The sequence below is a fragment of the Diceros bicornis genome, chromosome 29 (genome assembly GCF_020826845.1).
Source record: "Diceros bicornis minor isolate mBicDic1 chromosome 29, mDicBic1.mat.cur, whole genome shotgun sequence".
Lineage (NCBI taxonomy): Eukaryota > Metazoa > Chordata > Mammalia > Perissodactyla > Rhinocerotidae > Diceros > Diceros bicornis.
In genome coordinates, this window is record NC_080768.1 from 24,454,488 (window position 1) to 24,479,229 (window position 24,742).

Sequence of the window (24,742 nt, forward strand, 5' to 3'; positions counted from 1 at the left end):
AAACAGAATATATATATACACACACACACATAGAAAGAGAGACTGGTTTATTATCAGGAATTGGCCCACACAATTATGGATGCTGAGAAATCCTAGGATCTGCAGTCAGAAAGCTGGAGACCCAGGAGAACCAATGGTGTAGTTCTAGTCCAAATCTAAAGGCCTGTGAACCAGGGGAACTGATGGTGTAAATTCTTGTCTGAGTCTGAGCGAGAGGGCAGGAGAAGGCTGTTGTCCCAGCTCAACGACAGTCAGGCAGAGAGAGCAAGTACTCTCTTACTTAGCCTTTTGTTCTATTCAGGTCTTCAGTGGATTGGATAAGGCCAAGCCCCATTAGGGAGGGCAATCTGCTTTACTCAGTCTACCGATTTAAATTTTAATCTCATCCACAAACACCCTCACAGACACACCCAAAATAATGTTTAACCAAATATCTAGGCACCCCATGGTCCAGTTAAGTTGACACATAAAATTAACCATCATAGGTACTATGTGCCTGTTGTACTTATTTGATTTTATAACCAGTTGTTTTTCTTATTACCTGTTTTGTCATTACATTATCTTTTGTCATTATGGAAAATATGTCATAATTATTGTATTTTTTACTTTCCTCATCTATTTCTAAAGAAATTAAATAACAGCATAAATGCACACAGACATACACACACAAAGTCAACTAAAAACCTGGTCCTAATATTTTCAGATATTTGAAGTACTTCATAAGCCAACCAGATTTTAAGAAAAAGAAAAGGGAGATTTTTTTTTAAACTAGGAGAAATTTAATTAATATGAATTAAGATATTTCTATAGAAAATAATCCAATAAATGATTTTTCTTTTAAACTCTCTGTCTCTTTTCTCTACCTCAACATGGACATTTCTTGGAAAGTTCATACATCTTATTTGAGAAGAGAGAAATTTTTGTTAAATGTGTTGCAATTTTTAAATTTTAGATTCCACAGATGTCTTATGTTTTCTCCAGTACCAATTTCAAGCAAGGTAAAAGAAAAATAATTAAATCGAGCCTTAGCTCCCTGCTTTCTTTCTATTCTTCCTCATCCCTTGCACTCACACAACATGAAGTTCATTTTGTACACAAATGCACACCTGGCATATCTCTAGCATTTTATTACAAAAGAAGTGGAAAAGGCTTTGTACAGTGTTTGATCTGAAATATCTACTGACTCACCATTGGATAGTTCCATTCCTAGAAGATTTAATTAGTTCCTTGCTCCATATAAATAAATGATTTAAAGGAATTAATTTTTTTAAATTTTGGTTTTTTTAGGGCATATGAATTGGCTAAACAGAAGATATTTACATATGCTCTGAAGTTTCTTTCTGCACACCAAAGTAAGATACAATTTGCGTATTCTACCTAGGCAACACCTGGTCTCCTTTATCCCAACAGTTAGGGAGCGCCTCAGTCAGGCTCCCATAGTGAGCATCCTGGCTGGGCTGAGTGAACAGGGTTGGTACCCTGGGATTAGTGGAAGGGCAAGATCAGCGTGAAGAAAGACTGAAGGGACAGCAGGAGGGGAAGAGTGACAATCCAACAGGGAGGTAGTAAGAGGAAACTATTTGCCTGGTGCTGTGAATGTCACCTGAGAGGAAGAGAGCCATCTCTGGGAATTTTGTCCTCTGGTTAAAACAATAGCCTTTTATTGATCTGGACCTTTATTACTTTAGGTAGAGACAGTACTTTTCCCTTTGAGGATACTGATTTAAGAAGCAATCATTTCCTAAGCCTTCCCGTGGCTAAAGGTTGCATTGGAGCATTTTGAATTACGTAGAAAGTGGCAGATTACCACATTCCCTGTAAATAGAACCCTATGTGTAAAACTGCTCCCTGTGGCATTATTCTGGAGACACAATCGTTGATGGTTATTGGGATAAGGAGGGCCTCAGGAGGAGTATGTCTAGACTACTATGTTTACTACATAGCTTTAAAGAGGCAGGGAGGGGCAATCAAAACTCATAGAACATTCTCAGAAGATATTCCTTGTAGTGACCTCCCTGACTAGATAATTTATAACAGAAAGTGAACCAAGATGGGGAATTCTCAATAAAAGTGTTGGAGTAGAAACACAGAAAATTCGATTGATGAATAGATACTCTCTCTCCTGCACTACTTCACGTTCTTGTTAAAATGTGAACACTGAGAATTTGAGGAAGTCGGTTTAACAGCTTTAGATATATTCCTTTTCATGATCAATACTTCCACTTTAAAATATAAACTTCAGCAATTAAATGATTTACATTCTGAAAGAAATGAAATTTCAAGTAATGATTTTATTAACCAAAGAATAAAAAAAATTACCTGTTTTGCAGCTTCTTAAGTGGGTCAGATGCTTAAGGAAAGGAATGAAGTAGCTGGCTTTGGCAGAGAGATGATGAATATAAATCAAATCATAATGTGATCTGACTTGTTTCATTTAAAAGTCTTTTTAGAAATTGTGCTCTGGGCCAAAAAAAAAAAAAAAAATGTAGCAAGGGTTTCGTAAGTTCTGTGTGACCTGAACACAAATCCAGGTAAACACTTGTAGCCTGAGTGCATTATGTTGTAAATGTGCTCAGTTCAGTTCCTTCACTCAGCAGACATTTATTGAACAGGAACTAGGTGCCAAGCATGACACAAACTATACTCTCAAAAGTCTGTATGTGTAAAAGAAAATGACAACACACTATGCTTTCAGAACAATCCAATCTAATGGAGGATATAAATGGCAGAATGATCAAAATGAAGCAAAGCAAGCATGCTGTGACAAGTTTGACCTGGGACTTGAAAAATATCTATAATTTTTCCAGTTAAGGAGAAGTGGATAAGAATTTCAGGCATAGAGAACAAAGGATAAAAATTCACAGAAGTGGCATATTTTGAGAAAGATGGGAAATTTGTGTAATTCTTGCATGGTGAAGTGGTGTGAAATAGAAAATAGAATTGGATCATGTTATAAAGCATGTTAAGAATGTGAATGTTAAGAATGTGAATTTTTTCCAAACCAGGAATGAAGAATCATTAAGCATTCTATTTAGTTTTACTTTAATTCAAGGATGCCAATGTATTTTTTCCTAATATTTTAGAAAAATAGCACTGGACATGAAGAATCAAAGTAAGGAGGAAGTGGTTATCATGATGTGAGTTATGAGTCTATTACAGAAGTGGTCACAGGAAAGACAAGAAAAGGTATATTTAAGGAACATTTCTGACATAGCTGATTGGATATTGAGAAAGAGGAAGAGAGAAGGTTTGGGGATAATATAGGTTTATTGCAAAAATGTATAATTTCTATCAGTGTGGATAAGAAAACTTACCTGGAGAGTGACAACAGCATCATGGCAGAGTGAATTGCTCCCTTTGTCTCTCCCCTTTAAGTTACAACTAAATGGACATTCATTAACCAGCAGAAGATTCTCTGCACAGCACAACAATACATCTGAGAGATCCACACAGCCGTGCATCTGAAGGTGGATGGACTGGATCCCTGAGAGACAGTGGAACTAGGTTGGTGTACCACTCTCACTCTCTGGCAGCAACAAGCCAGGTTGTGGATGCTCACACAGCAGCCAGCTCTACTATAAGAGGAGGTAGGAGCAGCCCAGCCCACACAAATCCTTTCAGAGTGGGAGTCTGGCACATGGCAGCACCCACCATGCACAGAGGCCCCAACCATGGGAACGCTCCCCACCAAGTGGTGGCTCAACCCCTGAGAAGACACCCGCCTGCTGATCCCAGCAGAGATGAGAAGGCACCCCACCCACTCAGAAGGCACCCCACTAGTGGAGCACAGCAGCCCGGGGGACCCACCAAATGGCAGCTCAGACTCTGCATAGGCATCCCTTCCACCTAGCACAGCAGCTCAACCAGTCCCCTGCTGAGTACAGTGGCCCTGCCTGCATAAGAACAACCGACCAGCCGAGCTCAGAGGCACTGCCTACAGTACACAACCCACCGCCCAGTGAAGAGGCCTTACTGACGTGAGTGCAACCTGCCGACCAGCTGTGGCCAGCCCATGCAAACACAGAGAGCTCTACATGTACAATTTGCAGCAGATGGAGCAGGATCAAAAAACACAGCCCCTGCTCCCCCTAAGCAGGGGCAGGTGGACTTTGTGACTTGATACTACCACAAATGCACCAGCAAAGGATCAATTCACCAAACACAATGAAGAACTACAGTAATAGTTCAGAGCAGAAGGAAAATGACAAGTCTCCAGAAACCAAACCTGAAGTCACAGAAATTGATAATCTAAATGACAGAGAATTAAAAATAGTTGTCATAAAGAAACTCAATGAGTTACAAGAAAAGTCAGAAAGAGAGTTCAATGAACTCAGGAGTAAAATTAATGAGCAGAAGTAATGCTTCACCAAAGGTATTGAAGCTCTAAAAAAACCCAGAAATTCTGGAGATGAAGAACACAATTAATGAGATAAAAAATAATCTAGAAACCATAAAAACAGAGTGGACATTATGGAGGACAGAATTAGTGATTTAGAGAATAGAAATACAGAAATTCTTCAGGTGCAGGAGGAGAGAGAACTAAGATTTTTAAAAAATGAAGAAATTTCTGTGAGAAATATCTGACTCAATTAGGAAAGACAACATAAGGAATATAGGTATTCCAGAGGGGTAAGGAGGGAGAAAGGAGCAGAGAGATTCTTCAAAGAAACAATAACTGAGAACTTCCTGAACTTGGAGAAAGAATTGAACTTACAAGCGCATGAGGCCAATAGCACTCCTAATAACATCAATGCAAAAAGACCTTCTCCAAGTATATATTAAAACTGGCAAAAGTCAATGACAAAGAAAAAATATTAAGGGCAGCAAGGCAGAAGAAAATAACCTAGAAGGGAACCACTATCAGGCTTTCAGCAGATTTCTCAGCAGAAACCTTACAGGCTAGGAGACAATGGAATGATTTATTCAAAATACTGAAAGACAAAAACTTTCAGCCAAGAATACTGTATCCAGTGAAACTATCCTTCAGATATGATGGAGAACTAAAGCTTTCCCAGATAAACAAAAGCTGAGGGATTTCATTGCCACTAGGGCTGCCTTACAAGAAATGTTGAAAGGAGCCCTCCCATTTGAAACTAAATAGCAAAGGTTTACAAAACCTGGAGCAAGCAGATAAATAGACAGATAGAATCAGAAAATTGCAGTTCTATATCAGAATAGGTTAATAAACACTTAATGATAACATAAAAGATAAAGGGAAGGAAAGCATCAAAAGTCACTATAAGTACTTCAACTTAGTCACAAACTCACAACATAAAACAAAATAATTTATGACAACAATAACTTAGAAGGGGAAGAGGAAGGAGATGGAACCTGCTTAGGCTAATAGAGATGAGAGTCTATCATAAAATAGACTATCTCATACAGGAGATCTTTTATGCAAACCTCATGGTAACCAGTAAACAAAAAATCAAAGCAGAGTCACAAATCATAAATAAAGAGAAAAACATCACAGAAAACCAACAAACTGAAATCGCAGTCAGAAATACAAGGGTAGAGAAACAATGGAAATATAGAACAACCAGGAAACAAGTGATGAAATGCCAGTATTAAGCCCTCATATATTAATAATCACTCTAAATGTAAATGGATTGAATTCTGCAATCAAAAGACACAGAGTAGCTGGATGGAATAAAAAACAAGACCCAACAATATGCTGCCTCCAGGAAACACACCTAAGCTCTAAAGACAAAAACCAGTGTCACAATGAAGCGATGGAAGACGATACTCCAAGTGAATGGCAAACAAAAGAAAGCAAGTGTTGACATACTTATATTAGACAAAGCAGACTTAAAGATAAAAAAGACAATGAGAGACAAAGAGGGGCAGTATATAATGATAAAAGGGACATTCCACCAAGAGGATATAACACTTATGAATATATATGCACCTAACAAGGAACACCAAAGTATATAAAGCAACTATTAAAAACCTAAAGGGAGAAATTGACAGCAACACAATAATAGTAGGGGACCTCAACACCCCACTTACATCAATGGATAGATCATCCAGGCAGAAAGTCAACAAAGAAACAATGGCCTTAAATGAAATACTAGATCTGATGGACTTAATAGATATATATAGAACATTCCATCCAAAAACAGCAGAATACACTTTCTTCTCAAGTGCACATGGAATATTCTCAAAGATAGACTATATGTGGGGAAACAAGGCAAGTCTCAATAAATTTAAGAAGATTAAAATCATATCAAGCAACTTTTCCAACCACAATGCTATGAAACTAGAAATCAACTACCAGAAAAAGGCTGAGAAAGTCACAGATATGTGGAGACTAAACAGCATGCTACTGAACAACCATTGGATCATTGAAGAAATCAAAGGAGAAATTAGAAAATACCTAGAGAAAAATGAAAATGAAAACATAACATACTAACTCTTATGGGATGCAAAAAAAGCAGTACTAAGAGGGAAATTTAGTGTAATATGGGCCTACCTCAACAAACAAGAAAAATCTCAAATAAGTAATTTTAAGCTGCACCTAAGAGAACTAGAAAAAGAAGAACAAACAAAGCCCAAAGTCAGCATATGGAGACAAATAATAAAAATTAGAGCAGGAATAAATGAAATAGAAACTAAAAAAGACTATAGAAAGGATCAATGAAACCAGGAGCTGGTTCTTTGAGAAGATAAACACAATTGACATACCTTTAGCCAGACTCACTAAGAAAAAAAAAGACTCAAATAAATAAAATTAGCAATGAAAGAGGAGAAATTACAATGGATACTACAGAAATAAAAAGGTTTACAAAAGAATACTATGAAAAACTATGTGCCACCAAATTAGACAATCTAGAAGAAATGGATAAATTTTTAGACTCGCAACCTCCCAAAACTGAATCAAGAAGAAATAGAGACTCTGAATAGACCAATCACAAGTAAAGAGATTAAAACAGCAATCAAAAAGCTCCCAAAAAACAAAAGTGCAGGACCAGATGGCTTCTCTGGAAAATTCTACCGAACATTCAAAGAAGATTTAATACCTATCCTTCTCAAACTATTCCAAAAAACTGAATAAGACAGAATGCTCCCTAACTCATTCTATGAGGCCAACATCACCCTGATACCCAAACCAGGCAAGAAGAACACAAAGAAGAAAAATTACAGGCCAATATTGCTGATGAACATAGATGCAAAAATCCTCAACAAAATATTGGCAACCCAAATACAGCAATACATTAAAAGGATCATACAATGTGATCAACCGGGATTTATTCCAGGGCTATAGGGGTGGTTCAACGTCTGCAAATCAATCAATGTGATACACCACATTAACAAAATGAAGAATAAAAATCACATGATCATCTCAATAGATGCAGAGAAAGCATTTGACAAGATCCAACATCCATTTATGATAAAAACTCTCAATAAACTGGGTATAGAAGATAGTACCTCAACATGATAAAGGTCATATATGATAAACCCACAGCCAACATCATACTCAATGGGGAAAAACTGAAAGCATCCCTTTGAGAATAGGAACAAGACAAGGGTGCCCACTCTTGCTACTCTTATTCAACACAGTACTGGAAGTTTGGCCAGAGCAATTAGGCAAGAAAAAGAAATAAAAGGAATCCAAATTGGAAAGGAAGAAATGAAACTCTCACTTTTTGCAGATGACTTGATTCTATATGTAGAAAACACTAAAGAATCCATCAGAAAACTATTAGAAATAATCAACAACTACAGCAAAGTTGCAGGGTACAAAATCAACTTACAAAAATCAGTTGCATTTCTATACACTAACAATGAACTTGCAGAAAGAGAAGTCAAGAATACAATTCCATTTACAATTGTAACAAAAAGAATAAAATATCTAGGAATAAACTTAACCAAGGAGATGAAAGACCTATTCACTGAAAACTATAAGACATTATTGAAAGAAATCAAAGAAGACATAAAGAAATGGAACGATATCCCATGCTGATGGATTAAAAGAATAAACACAGTTAAAATTTCCATATTACCTCGGTCAATCTACAGATTCAATGCAACCCCAATCAGAATCCCAATGACATTCTTCACAGAAATAGAACAAAGAATCCTAAAATTTATGTGGAACAACAAAAGACCCTGAATAGCCAAACAATCATGAGAAAAAAGAACACAGCTGGAGGCATCACAATCCCTGACTTCAAAATATACTACATAGCTATAGTAATCAAAACAACATCTATTGGCACAAAAGCAGACACACAGATCAATGGAACAGAATTGAAAACCCAGAAGTAAAACCACACATCTATGGACAGTTAATCTTTAAGAAAGGAGCCAAGAACATACAATGGAGAAAGGAAAATCTCTTCAATAAATGGTGTTGGGAAAACTGGACAGCCCCCTGTGAAAGAATGAAAGTAGACCATTATTTCACACCATATACAAAAATTAACTCAAAATGGATTAAAAAGACTTGGAGGTAAGACCTGAAACCATAAAACTTCTAGAAGAAAATATAGCCAGTACACTCTTTGACATCGGTCTTAGCAGCATCTTTTTGAATACCATGTCTACTCAGGCAAGGGAAACAAAAGAAAAAATAAACAAATGGGACTACATCAGACTAAAAATCTTCTGCCAGGCAAAGGAAACCATGAACAAAACGAAAAGACAACCCATCAACTGAGAGAAAATATTTGCAAATCATATATCTGACAAGGAGTTAATTTCCAAAACATATAAAGAACTCTCACAGCTCAACAACACAAAAACAAACAACCTGATCAAAAAATGGGCAGAGGATATGAACAGACATTTTTCCAAAGAAGATATAGAGATGGACAACGGGCACATGAAAAGATGTTCAACATCACTAATTATTAGGGAAATGCAAATCAAAACTATAAAGAGATATCACTGTATACATGTCAGAATGGCTATAATTAACAAGACAAAAAATAACAAATGTTGGAAAGGATGTGGAGAAAAGGGAACTCTCATACACTGCTGATGGGAATGAAAATTGGTGTAGCCACTATGGAAAACAGTATGGAGATTTCTCAAAAAATTAAAAATATAAATACCATATGATCCAACTACCCCAGTACTGGGTATTTATCTAAAAAATATGAAATCGACAATTCAAAGAGATTTGTGCATCCCTATGTTCACTGCAGCATTATTCACAATAGCCAAGATGTGGAAGCAACACAAGTGCCCATCAACTGGCAAATGGATAAAAAAGATGTGGTATATATATACAACAGAATACTACTCAGCAATCAAAAAGACAAGTTCATGCCATTTGCAACAACATGGATGGACCTTGAGGGTATTATGTTAAGCGAAATAAGCCAGACTGAGACAGACAAACACTGTATGAATTCACTCATATATGGACGATAAACATTTGGATAAAGAGAACAGATTAGTGGTTACCAGAGGTGAAAGGGGTCGGGGGTGGGCAAAAGGGGTAAGGGGCACATATTTATGGTGACAAATAAAAACTAGACTCTTGGTGGTGAGCAAGATGCAGTCTATATAGAAACTGGTATATAATAGTGTACACCTGAAATTACAAAGAGTTCTAAACCAATATGACCTCAATAAAAAAAATAATAAAGAAAGAAAGAAAATTTACCTGATAAAACAGGTAAAACTATATAAATTCAAAAAATGACACATCAAATTCATACCATCTACACTGAACAATATGAATCATTAATTATGTTCTCTTTCAAGATAGCAGGTAGGGAGACTCTCATAAGTGATATATTCACTGATAAGTGATAAAATATGTGTGAAGAGGGCAACTGAGGAGTATGCACTCTTCCTCTAGGTCCTGAGAAAGTAGAATGAAACAAAATGAACCAGACTATGTAACTGAAAGTTGGATAATGGCAATGTGGAGGTCATATCTTATACTCTAAGACAGTGTATGTATCAGATATTTCCTTTAGAGGCTGGAATGTTTAAAGAAATTTTAGATTAGATTTTGTTCATTTAATTTTTTAATTTCTTTTCAGATTTTTATTTGACAATCTAGAAAGCCTAGAATTTAATCACCCACCAGAGAAACAGTATCTCATTGCGGTAGACAGGGGAGATTCTAGACTTAAATTGCTGGGTTCAGATACTTCCCGTGTCATTCATTAGGAGTATGATTTAGAGCAAGTGACTTATACTCTCTTTGCTGAAGTTTCTTCATCTGTAAAACAGGAATGGTAGTAGCCAGTACCATTATTAGTAGAGTACTGTGATTACAGTGAGGAATAAATAATAAAAGCAAACACTAATAGTTCCCTTAGCAAAGGCTGGGCACTGATCTAAGCATTGTGTATATACTGTCTCGTTAATTCCTTACAAAAAGCCCACAAATTACGTATTATTACCTTATTTACAGATGAAGAAAGCATGGTACAGAGGTGTTGAGTAACTTGCCAAGTGAAGCAGTCAGTGTTTGGCAGACTCACTATTTGAACTCAAACAATCCGAGTCCACTGTCTGTCTTAAAACCACTGTTTTTCTTGCTTCTTTCATGGACGGTTCTATTTTAAGCTTCCTAAGTGGAGGAGCTCATACGTGTGAAGTATTTAAAACAGTGTCTTGTATTGATTAAGTGCCAATAAATGCTGTCTGCTGTTCCTTCTACTGCTATTTCTACTACAACTTAATAGTTAAGCGTGAGAGAATGAATGTGAAGCTGAAGTGCCTTCGATAAATACAACACCTTATACACACACATACGCAGCATCTCATCAGCGTAACTTATACTGTGTCAGAGAAGTCTCTATCACAGCAGCTTGTTACCAGTAATATTCAATTTGTTTTGTTTTATTTATTTTTATTTATGTGGTTTACTGTCTGGCTGGCTTACTAGATTATGAACTCCATAAGCAGAAAGCTTGTTTCCTTTCTTTCTGTTTTACACCCAGTGACTAGCAGAGAGCAGGACGCATCGTAGGTACTCAGTAAATATTTATAATAAACAAAGATGAATACAGTAGTAATAAGAAGAAAAAGTCATTTTTCCCTTAGTCACTTGCACAGCCTATCACAAAAACATTGAAATGAGAACATACTGCATTATTTTTCCCATTACCATTAGCAAGGTTATAACCAGGCCCTCGGCGTAAAGAATGTGCACATTAAAGAACTGTAAGCAAGGGCTCTCTGGCCCTCTTCAAGATACCCTTGCCATTCTCCCTGGATCTCCTACCTGCTTTGTCTCAAGAGTAGCATAAGAAGGCAAATCGATTTCCCAGAGTTACAGCCAAGATGCACATTAGCTCCAGAAAACTGTGAAATACCTTCTGTGGGAGATTTCTTGGTTTTGGAGGGAAAATATCTGAATCCAAAGATGAAGTTTTTCTTTCTCCAAAAAGAAAAGATATTTATATTAGTATATCATGCAGAAGACAAGAGAAGACTGAGGCTTGGAAGAGTGGCAATGAAAGAATTGGAAAAGGTCATCAGGTGTAAGGAAGTGTCATTAGAGACTAAGGCCAAGATTGTCCACACCTCCTATTCCCAATTATTATAAGTGGGTGCAAAAGCTGGAGAGTGAAGAAGGCTGACAGGAAAAAAATTGATTCATTTGAAATATGGTGTTGGAGGACAGCTCTACAGATATGCTGGGCTGCCAGAAAGACGAACTAGTGGGTCCTAGAGCAAATTAAGCCTGACCTATCGCTGGAGGCAAAAATGATAAAACTGAGGCAGTCCTACTTTGGGCACATCATGAGAAGGCAGGATTCTTTCAAAAAGACAATAATGCTGGGAAAAGTAGGAGGCAGCAGGAAAAGAGGAAGACCAAATATGAGATGGACTGACTCCATAAAGGAAGCCATAGGCATGGGTCTACAGGAGCTGAGTAGTTCTGTTGAGGACAGGACATTGTGGACATCACTCATTTGTAGGGTCGCCAGGAGTAGGAGCCGACTTGACAGCATGTAACAACACTGTGCGGAATAATATGCCACCTGCCTACCCTCACAAAATTTATATATCTTATTCCTACTCCGTGGGATTATCCCACCAAGTAACTTTCCCCCCTGTATGTTCTCAGCAAGAACAAGCTCTAAGAGAGTACTGTGATGTCTATTTTAATATCTCAAACTAGACACTAGCTTTCAAAGTTCTGGAATATAATATAAAGGACCACGAAGAGGGAAAATAAAGAAGAGAGTGGAAAGCAATGATTTATTAGCAGAAGTTATTTTCCTATATAGAAACCTTTGGAGAAATGAACAAAGAAAGAAGACATAAAACCTTCTTAAATGTCAATCTTTTTTGGTAAGAAGTAGTTTCTTGGTACTGATTTTTATGTAAAAATGTGTTTGGTATCAGATTTATAAATTGCTTAGGATTGTACACTCTTTAGATGATTGAAAGAGTTGCTATCATTTTTATAATATATTTAACAAATCAGTATAACATAATAATGTATTGATGTCCACATGAGTACAATGTGGAGAATTGTTCATTACCTCTGATAGCCATATGTTTATAGTTTCAGTCAGTAAAAAGATTGCTATTTTTATTATAGCAAAATTTTAATCTACATATAAATATTTAATTCTGAGGGGAAATTTAGTGGAATCCTGTCAAGAAAAGAGAAGAATGCCAGGGATAGAACCTCAACAGGATTTCTATGGTGAGAGTAAGAGAAAAGTGGATTGACATGTTGTAAGAAATGAGACGTCATAATTAAACTTTCTATTCTAACCCAAGTCTATTTCTGTATTAAATCAGATGAAATTCTTATTGTCTTTTTAAAATTGACTTTTCTCTCTTCTTAGAATATTTAATAAAAATAATTTGTAATATACTTGCATTGTCCTTAAATTTAAAAAATGTATATATTAATGGTTTTTTTTAATGCTGCAGAAATTTAGGTTTAATAATACAAAAGAAAGCATATAATGTCACCAATTCTTAAAATTCTAAACAATTATATAGGTTATATCATAAAAATCTTGAAAGAACATGAATGAAAATTCAACCAATACATTTTTATAATGTTTTGAACTGCAAGGTGCTTTAGAGGCTTCTGTTGTTTCTCACATTCAAGTTAATTTTATTTAATTCTAAGCTCCTTTTTAAAATACATAGGTTACTTGTATTTAGTTTTGCCAACATAAAATAGAATGGTGTTTTTTGTGTGCTTTTATGAGCCATCCTCTTGGTGCAATATCCTCACTGGATATAATTGTGTGCAAACAGTCCTTGGTCTACGATCTGTATTGTAAACAGAATTTGAACATATCGCTTGAAGGGAATGATGGAACTAATTTAAAATATTTCAGATATTTTCAAAAATGAGTGTGCAGAATAGAAATACGTATGGAAAAGAGGCTAGATTTATTTATTTTTATTTCTTTATTCTTATTTTTTTTGTGAGGAATATTAGCCCCGGGCTAACATTGTGCCCATCTTCCTCTACTTTATATGTGGGATGCGTGCCACAGCATGGCTTGACAAGCGGTGCGTAGATCTGCTTGCGGGATCCAAACCTGGGAACCCTGGGCTGTCAAAATGGAGCATGTGAACTTTTTTTTTTTAATTTTATTTATTTATTTTTCCCCCAAAGCCCCAGCAGATAGTTGTATGTCATAGCTGCACATCCTTCTAGTTGCTGTATGTGGGACTCCGCCTCAGCATGGCCAGAGAAGCAGTGCGTTGGTGTGCCTCCAGATCCGAACGCGGGCCGCCAGCAGCGGAGCACGCCCACTCAACCACTAAGCCACGGGGCCAGCCCTGGAGCATGTGAACTTAACCACTATGCCATGGGGTCGGGCTAGGATTTTTTTTTTAAATGGCAGAAATAAGACTTGATTTGTGGCACAAAGAAATGAGTTGTGAGAAGAGATGGGGGAGAATGAAATTAACTACAGTCATCATTGTACAACTAGGTCTCACTTTACAGAATAAATGTATTCTTCAAAATGAGGAAAATTATTTTTAAAAATCATGTCTTAGTTTAGACATATTAGCAAAACCCACTTTTAAAAGAAAATGTGTGTGTGTGCGTGTGTGCATGTGTATCTTTGCTCAGTGCTTTGCATCTAGTCAGAAGGGGCACAAAACAACTTTTGGAAAAAGCCTATAAAGTCTTTCTATGTATATCCAAGTCACAAATTCTAAATCCTAAATCCTAATCTTGAAAGTGTTTTTATATGGCTTGTATATGAAAGCACTTGTATACTTACATTGACATAGAAGTGACATACCACCTAGATGGTGAGGATGGTATTGGGAGAAACTTACATAGAATTTCAATATCTAGACTAGAAACTCCGTGAGGGCAGGTATTGTTCTATGTTTTGATCACTGCAATCTCCTAAGCCTCTAGAACACTATGTCATACACAGTGAGCTCTCAATAAATATTTGTTGAATGAATGAATGGACAGTTTGTAAATGATCACCCTGGTTATGTTTTAGATCATAAAAATGAGAATGTACCCAGTTGTAAGTTACTTGTCTGAGGCAAGTGGTCGCAAAAGTGTAATATTTAGGTTCCTAAGGCGGTGATATTGTCTTTCAATAAATAATTCTACTGTTAAGTGATAAGCCAGTCATAAAAGGAAACATATAACCAAGGTAATTTGTACTAAAAGAGAATTTCCAGGCTAACATCTTATACTCTATATACTTCCTTACTTAAATCATTTTATGATTTACAAAGCATTTCTACATGAGGTAAACAAGGTAATTATCAATTTTATTATGAAGATTTATTTATCTATTTAATAAACAGTAAATGTTTTCCTTCCGCAGTATGCTAAGTGGTGAGGATATAATTATGTACACATGGCTGCCATGGTCTCTCTTCCATGGATGTTTCCTCTTGTGACAGAAGCAAATTAAAAAAAGTAAACACATACATGAGTAAAATAAATCTGTCTTGATAAGTACTTTGAACAAAATAAATGGAGATTGGAGGTTTGGGGATTGCATGAATCTATAGTTACAGTGAGCAAGGAAAACAATTTTGTGGAGATAACATTTAAGTTGAGATTTGAAAGTTGGAAGTTTAGCTTAAAAAAGGACTTCCTGGTTTGGATAGGATCTAAAATATCTCCAAAGACAGACATATATGCCATTGGGAGGGGGAAGGAGAAAGGTTACTATACTTGTGACGTACAATGATTAGTAGAGTTGGAAATGCTTGCAATCCAATAGTAAATGCCCACTTACCAAAATGGAAACATTCTTATTCTGTCAAGTAATTATTACGAGGCACTCATATTTTTTTACATTGTTCAACCAACTTTTGGATGTTAAAATAACTGCCCAATCTAAAACAAAGGAATAGAATTTTGATAATACCCAAACAAATGCAGTATAATTTTATATATTAAGTTTTGACTATATTTCTATTTTTTATTTGATTTCTTTATTTTATACATGTTTCCCAGGATAGTCCACTGGTCTTACAGTCTGACAGGAATGTAACAGTGAATGCAAGAAATCACATGGGGCAGTTAACTGGACAGCTGACAGTAGGTGAGTATTTGGGGTAAAGATTGCTCGTACCATCTTACTCCATTTAAAACTGTGTGGTTGTTGAAATTGGGAAAAGCAAAGTATATTATTTCTCTAATATATAACTAGATATCCCATTACAGTCTAATTTTCTTGCACATGATTTGATTTGTCATAGGCTGGTTATGATTTCCTCTATTTGGTAGTTATTACTCTTGTAGATGTGTTATTATGAGACTGAACTACATATATCTTGTCATTAGTACTCTTAAATTAGGAAACGCACCATTTTCCTAACAAATATCTCCCTAGTATATGTTAAATTATAGTAAACAGGCTTAAACAAACACGTGAGATATAACATCATGTGGTCTCTGTATCTTTTGTTTTATGCAAAAATTTTTCTAATAAATATTATCTGCTTATATAAGTTAGAAATGACATAGTTGAATATACTAAATCTTAACATTTATCAATTATGTATAAATTTGATGTTGAAGTTATCTATATTTTAACACTTATATGCTTTTGAAGTTATAAGTTTATGATAAAATATTATTAGTGTTTTCTCATCTTGTCAGAAAATTTTAATTTAGAGACTCATATGGCATTAACATTTGACTCAATTTTTATAAGAAGAAAGGCAAATTAGAAGTCAGTTGTAATTACGTAAAATAATACAAGGATTTGATTTATCTGTAATTACTAAAATATTTTTAGAATACTATATTTTTCTGTGGGAAAATTACCTAATACTGATATTTTGTGTGTGTGCATGCCTGTGTTTTATATATGTGTATATATAAAAGTATATATAACTTTTATAAATAATAAATTACAGTTTTGAGGACTGAGTTATCCTTATCTTAATGAGCAATTAATCATCACTTTAATGCAAATGTATGTTTCCAGTATTTCTAATTAAATTATGCAAGAAAATGATATTTGAAATGTGAGATTTATAAACATTAACTTGATTCTGTCCACTTCATTTGTAGATACGTGAAACACTTTTTGATATGCTATTCACTTTAGTGAAGTATAGGGGAGGAAAAAATATTTCTCTATCCTTCCAAGCTTCTTCTGGTTGGTCTAAGAATTAAATTGACATGAGACAGAATAACAGGACAAAATCAAAGTTCAATAACATACATACATGGGATAAACCCAGGAAAACTGAATAACTTGCCAAAATGGCAGAAACCACCACCTTAAATACCACCTTCAGCTAAAGTCAAAAGAGTGATCACTACAAAAAGTAGTGATTTGGCACTTTAAAGGGGGAGGAAGGCAGTTCACATGGAGATGGAAAAGCAAATGTTTGGTAAACAAATGTTTGCCATGCCTTGCAGAGACAATGGTACAGGGAGAGAACTTTGATCAAATGGGCCTTCCTAGGTTCCTCCCTGTCTGCCACATCCTGTTCATATTATACTACGGTTATCTATGGTGATAGCTGCTTCCTGGAAGAGGTCTTCTATCTTAAATTCTTTTAGACACTTAGAGGGAAGGTCAAAGTTTCTTCCTGAGTCTTTTGTTCTTAAAAATAATCAAGCCAAAGAGATACATTTTAGAGTAGTAAATTCTGCTCCCTTACAGAAGCCAAAAGTGAAATATATTTTCATATATAAGTATTTCTAAAAAATATAATTGCATTTTATTTATAATAATTAAATTTTATTTTACATATTCTTTACATCATAAAAGTTGGTCAGTAGATATCTATTAATTGTTATAATTCAGTAGTATTGTGATATGTAGAAATATATCAATTATGAAGGAGAGGTATATGCAAGTGGATTAAAAATTAAGGAAATATGTCTATGGATACAGAACTGATTCAGAAGCACCAGGCACTCAATTTAAATGTTCATGCCAATTCACTACTGCTATGTTGGAACTGCAGAAACAGGCCTAATCTGGCGGCATATTTTCCATATCATAATTTTTTTTTTAATGTTGAGAACTCTTTAGCTAGATAGAACTTTCCTTTGCATTCTGTTCTTGATTTAAAAAAAAAAAAGAGGTTCTTAGTGGAAATGCCAAATGTAAATTAAACACACAAAGACTATTTACCAGTGTCTACTGTCAAATACAATAGATATATGACTACTGCCTGTAAAGCAAAGCAGCTGTTTAATTATATAGTGTGTAATCAAATACTGTTTCCATTTTGCTGCATGGTTTATCTCTTGGAGTCTCAGTTTTCTCATCTCTAAAATAGAGATAAGGACACTTATTTTGAATTACAAGAATTGGCGCAATTTCAGTGTCTGCACAGGGTAGGTAATTATATTTTGAATCTGTTATTATTTTGACGATGGTGATTATAATTTTTTATATCACTTAAGTTATAAATACATTGCTGTTATGTGAGAGAGCGCTTGATGATTTTCTATCCAGCATATCTCTGTGGTAGTAGTGTTACTGCACAAAGGGCAAGAACAGCTCACCACGAGACAAAAGCCAATTGTCAAGAGGCAAGATGGTGGAAAAGTTTATTACAGCTTGCTAGCAAGGGGGAAGATGGCCAACTAATGTCTGAAAGAACCATCTTAAGGGGGCACAAAATCTTACAGCAGTTGTATAGGCCAGTGGGTTATAGGGGTGGGGGTTAGGAATGTTGACCCTCTGGTCTTACAGAGTGGGAGTCGCCACACCAGATCTTTCAGTTTTCCTTGATGATGGCTATCAGCATAGACTTTCTGTTGGGGGGGTCATCACATTCCTAAGGAACTCAAAAGAACAAAGTTATCATCTTATTGCAGCTGGATGCACAAGCAGGGGTTGTAAAATCTACAGAGCAATTAGATCTCCTGGAGGGTGCATATCCAGCTGAGTGAGTTAGTCAGAGGTCACTCAAAATTATAATTGGGTTTCTTTTCTACAATGTGGCTTCCCTTATATCAACTTTGTCTTGAGCCAGTATCAGTAGTTGAGAAATGTATGTTGGATTATGAGACTGTTGCAAAGACATACTACAAAACACATCACATAAAGTGTATCTGATGCGTGGAAAATTTTTGAAGCATGTCAAGATAAAATTATCTTTAGGTAGAATTTGAAGAGATAATATGATGAATTCAAGCAATGTATTCAATCAGCATTCATTTTTAAAGGCTTTAATTTTAATTGTATTGACATAAAGTAACTGTTTTAACCCTCTTCTCCCGTTTCTTTGTTTAGGGGCGTGGTCTTGATTATAGTATAGGCATGATACTATTTTGCAATATTTAAAAATATATGACCACAAAATGGACTAATATTTATGAAAAATAAATTCAGTTATTCTTCATTTTCTAAATAAAATAATTCTAATTTCTACCCTAAATCTATCAATTACTGTTGGAAAAGTGTAGTCAATTCTACCAATGTGACAGCCTTTGAATATTTTTCTACATTTTATTCCCGTTATATATGAGAAAAGAAAATCTCTCTTATCACTAGCTACGTGTACCATTTTTTTCCAAAATTATATATAAAATAGTTCAGCAAATATCCATTCCCCTTGTACTCTGCCCTTCTACTTTTGTTTACAAGCCTATCTTCCTACTGATTCTGTTCACAAGGATGAAGGTAATCCAAGGCCTGGGGAGACCAAATGTGTTAATTCTAATCCAGACTCACTCTAAGAATGTGAAACCAGATTATTTCTAACCCAATAAATGCAAAGAAAATATTTTATACCTATGCCAGCTCAGACATAATCAAAAGTAAATCTAAACATTTTTAGACTTTGGGTAAAAATAATCAAGTGGACAAATATTTTTTGTGTGCTCATCAAGTTCCAGGTATTATGTTACATTTCTGATAATACCAGAATCTTCCCACAAAGTCTAAGACTCTAATTTTTCATGACCTTCATAACATAGGAGGAGATTGATGAACTCAAGATTTCTTCCTACAAATTTCTCTTCTTAGAATAAAGCTGAAAGAGAGCAATATGATTGTTTTGGGGAAGTGGTTAAAGAAAGTACAGGATCCCAAGAGTTCAGACTCCCTGAAGAAAAACCAAGAACTTTCTTAAACAAGTCTCAGAATCATTCTCTAAGTCAAAATTTCTATTTTTCAATTTACAATTACTATGTTAGCAAGACATTCCTTTTTTATATAAGTGACAAAAATAGTGTGTAATATTAGATGTTATAGGTTCATATGTCTTGAGAGCATGATACTTTATCTTTTTCAGGACATTTCCATCAAATAATGTGGATAAAAGATGTAAATTATGCACCATTTTTGTGAATCTTATTGTATTCTCTTAGGAAACTGCTACAATGTGATATATAGAATAAAAATCATTTCTTTAGGGCAGCACAGAGGAAATATTGTCATGTAGTTTTGATATAGACTTTGTTCATAATACTGATAAAAGTAATAATTAATGTAGTTGTAGTTGGATTTGCTAAAAATATAAAGACCTTTCCTACAATATCGTGGGGATAATTAATTACCTTTTATTTACCAATAACATTACATTGAGCTATAATAGAAAAGATTTAAACTACTTTTATAAGTAGTTTAAAAAATATGAATATCTATTTTAGCAAAATGATTCAATAACTCTTAGCCAAATTGATTAAGGTATTAAATTATATGTTGCTTTGTCTTACATTATAAAGTATTGTTTATCAGTGATAAAGCAACGACGAAAAAGTAATAAGATTTTTTTCCCTCTTGTATGCCTTTTGTTATCAATCTATAGCTCGAGAATAAAAATAAAAGGAGAACAAACTGAAAAATAGAACAAGGAATTGATGCCAGCCCTGATATCAGTTCCCCTACGTTAAACCTAGAACATATGGGGTTAAAACCAAAAGCACTCATCCTCTTTTCCTGCTTCTCTAAGTTACATTCATTTGTGACCGTTGGGTTTTTAAGCCTTTGTATCCCTGAACTTCACAAGGCAGATAGAAGTTACAAATTGTTAAAAGCCCAGGTGGCCTCATGCTGGGCTCACACTGAAGGTTTGGCTAATTACCAGTTCTTGAGGTTTGTTACAGGGAAACTGATAGCAAGAAGCTAAAGCTTCTCAGACCTCAACTCCTTGGCTTCCTGGCACCAGAATCCACCATCCACCACGGAGACAGAGATGGTTGAAGGACACCCACCTGCGATTCCCTTATCTGGCCATCCTCCTCCCTGCAGGCAGCCTCACAAGGCCAAACGCAGCCTGATGGGAAAGCACTGACCAGCAAGGCCACAGGCCCCCCTCCCTACCAGCAGCTACATTCCTCACAACCTTTAAAACCCCTTGCCTCCCATCTTTAGGGGAGACAGGACAAATTTGAGAGCTCTCAGCTCCCGACTGACGTCACCCAAAATAAAAACTCTTTCCCTGCCATAAGCCTGGCGTTCTAGTTTTATTTGGCCCCTCTCATGTGGCGGGTAAAAACCTGGGTATGCATCCGGTAACAGAATGATATTAATGAGTAGAACTAGTTTTATTTTTAATTATTTTTTTTCAGTGGCCTCTCTTATTTAAATTTCAGTCACAAACAGTGACATTTGAAATACCCAGAATGGCTGCTGTGTGGTCCTGTGTTGTAAACATGATAAGTTCCACAATGCCACATCTATATCATTACACCATTAAAACATTAAGACTAATCGAGTATTAAATAATTGGAATGTCATTGTTCTGAAAGTTTAATTTTAAAATGTGCTTAAAATCACCATCTTATGCTTCAAATAGGATCTCATATTTTATCATTATTCTCCTTATTTAATGCTCAATAAATTTAGGAGAATGAATCAACTCCTAGGAACTGCTAGCTATTATTGTCACAATCATTTACTCATCTTTGATATTCTCATTTCCATTTACCAAAAATCAGTGACATAACAAAACTATGTAAAAACTTTAAATACAATCTATAATTACTCATTTTTCTCTTTCTTCAGTAATTCTTCAATACCTAGAATCATAGCTGCTTTAAATAAGTCTGACTCTATAGTAATAAGAAAGAATGTCATTTGCAAGAAATTAAAGTGGTATTTACATGTAGTACTAGTTTTCTTTTCCTATTTCACAGTTTGAGGATTAAACACCACATAATAATGAAAACAGTTATAGACAGCTTTTGCTGCAGAGTTGACTGGCTAGTTTCTTCTGAGGTCTGGGTGCTTGCCTTCCTTACCCAGGGGGATTTATGAGGGAGCCCGTCAGGGAGTGGAAATGATGAGCAGCAGATGTGCCCGAACAGAGGTGTCAGTACCGGTTCTTTGACTCTTCCAGGAGCTGTCAATCAACTACACACTTAAAAATCAAATTTGTTTTATTTATGACTAGAGAAGATGTGCTTAATAAGAAAAATAACACATCAGAATTCTGGAAGGAAGATATTTTTCTTTGATTTTTCTTCTTATCATTTTGAGTCAAGATACACAAAAAATACAGTCCATAGGAAGAAACAACCATTTTTAAAGTACAGCATGCTTATAAGGAGATAAATAAAAATGTACAAACCTACAAAATTACATTAAAATTAGTACATTGTTTATCCATATGAAAGCTATTAGTATCCTATCGAGTGACTAATTAAACTGCATGGACCTTCCTGGTAGTAAAGGGGTAAAGGGAAATGTGACAAAGGACATAATCCCACTGTAATTAAGGACAAAACATGAGCTTCTTATGGGAAACCAGAGTGTTTTTCTCGCATACACTGAACAAAGTGTACACATTGTATAATACAAAGAAAACTGGATGATACAGTGTATCCTATTGTTAGCAATTCTACATGAAAAGCATTGGATCTGGTAATATTATGGCGTGATGCTATTAAAGAGTGTTGCGAGAGGCCAGCCCAGTGACGTAGTGGTTAAGTTCACGTGCTCAGCTTCGGCGGCCCGAGGTTCGTGATTTCAGATCCCAGGCATGGACCTACACACTGCTCATCAAACCATGCTGTTGCAACATCCCACATGCAAAATAGAAGAAAATTGGCAAAGATGTTAGCTCAGGGCCTATCTTCCTCACTGAAAAAAAAAAAAAGAATGCTAAGAACATGACAACAAAACACAGTCAGATAAAATAATTGTGGGGGGCAAGGAATATAACATGTTTACTGGTTCAACTTAATTCAGGGATAAAAATCTAGACTTTCTGCAAGAGATGATATGTGTGTCTTTAAATATTCCTTAAATGATAATACTTTCACCTGGGCTTGTCATTGGTCAGATGAAGTGAGAGCCCCCAAAGTTAGTAATTGTTGCTGGATCTTTTTATTTCAGAAATAAAGTGAAGTGATGATAAAATTGATATCCTTTAGTAAAAACTGAAGACCCTAAAACTGTAACTGTGTCGACGCCCTTCTGCCCATTTCAATACATCCTCCAACATTCAAGACAGACAGACACACACACAAGACACACACACACGCACACACACACGCACAGGCTACCCCACAGAACTGGTGGAAGGAAAGTACTGGGAAACAGAGGCAGCACAACTTTAAAGAAGCATTTCTGAGTCTACTACTGCACACAGCAGAATTGTTTGAGACATCAGCATTTTATTTCATGCAATATGCTACAAAATAATTTGAGCCTGGAAGCTGTTACAAAAATCTTTACTAGTCACCTATCATGGTAAAATAAAACCTCAGTAATGCAAGCAGTGAGTAAAAGTATAAAATTTTAAGGCAAACTATGTTACTATTAATAATTTAATATACAATAATTCTTATTAGATTGTTTAAACCACTGAGCATTTTTCTTTTAATGTTCCACAAATTTAAGTTAATCCATATATCCAAAGATTTCACAGCATCAGACACAAAACATGCTTGCTGGAAAGGCACTTTGATTATGACTAATGTCTATAAAAGATGTTATAGAAAACAACAACAAAAAAATCAGAACATAAGTTTAAAGAAAATTATTTTAAAAATATAGGAATATATAGATTTTCACTGATAACAATACTGTGAAGACGATCATATGATTTGTATAATGTATCAAAATGTTATAGAAGTGTATGTTCATCTAGATATCGTAATTTCCTCAGAAACTAGTTTTAAGTAGGACTTATATTTTAATAGTGAATAGCATAGATTCTGGAGCCAGTTAAATCCCAGATCTGTCACTTCCCAGCTCTGTGACTTTATGCAAATTACTCCGGGCACCCTTTCCAGGGACAATATGATATTCATCTCATACAGTAGATGTGAGAACTAAATAAGTGAATATATATGACATGTTTGGAACACTTTCTGGAGCATAGTATGCATTATATATATGTTAGTAATTATAATTTTTATTAGATCTACATGTAAATAATACTGTATGCTTGACCAAGCCTCTGGCTTTTACTTTCCTTATCTGTGAAATGAGTATTATTCTAGATTGTCTCCATGATCCTTTCCTGTTCCAAGTCTACAAGTGAAAAACTATTTTTCACCTTCAGAGAAAGAAATTAGGTGATGAATCCTCTGGTATATTATAATTTTTTTTTTATAATTTTATTTATTTATTTTTCCACCAAAGCCCCAGTAGATAGTTGTATGTCATAGCTGCACATCCTTCTAGTTGCTGTATGTGGGACGCGGCCTCAGCATGCCTGGACAAGCGGTGCGTCGGTGCGCGCCCGGGATCCGAACCTGGGCCGCCAGTAGCGGAGCGCGCGCACTTGACTGCTAAGCCACGGGGCCGGCCCTCCTCTGGTATATTAAATTGCCCATATTCATTAGTCCTGACAAAATGATCCTAATTTGATTTTTTGACATCTTAGCCACAAATTATAAGTACATATTTTTCATTTAAAATGAAGAATGTAAATAAGCACAACTAAATCAGCATTATTATGTTTTTATTCTTTCATCAAATTTTGGCTTATAAAAAGGTTTTTAATGAAATTTAATCTGCAAAATAATTCAAGTCCAATCAGCTTATTTTTGTCAATACTAAACATCAGCCTGTTTTGTTCCTAAATGAATGGAGAAAAATGTAGATGAGGGTTTTATAATAAATATTTAAAGACCCCTAAAGTGACATGTAATCTTCCGTTAAAGCAATTACTGTGAACACCTGGGAATCACTTAATTGATTGCAGATGGTGTAGGACATAAAAAAAATAGAAGGTTACAGATTATTCTCACGTACAAATTTATGTTTTTTGTCATTGACTCACTTTTTTTAACTTAGAGAATGCTGTAATAGTCTGGGACAACTTAATAAGAATGAATATTTTATGTAAAATAGGCTGTGCAAAATTTGGAGAATAAATCAACAAACTACTTAGGTTTAATATTACACACACATTTTAAATGATTAAGTGT

At 35.3% G+C, this 24,742-nt stretch overlaps 1 protein-coding gene across 1 annotated transcript in view; it reads left to right on the forward strand.

Annotated features, from left to right (window-relative positions):
* Positions 1 to 24,742, forward strand: part of SGCZ (sarcoglycan zeta) — a 437,298-nt gene that overhangs the window by 314,115 nt on the left and 98,441 nt on the right. Inside the window, exon 3 of the mRNA XM_058525105.1 lies at positions 15,395 to 15,482. Within this exon, the coding sequence (XP_058381088.1) occupies positions 15,395 to 15,482 (88 nt within the window). The remainder of the gene's footprint in view (positions 1 to 15,394; positions 15,483 to 24,742) is intronic.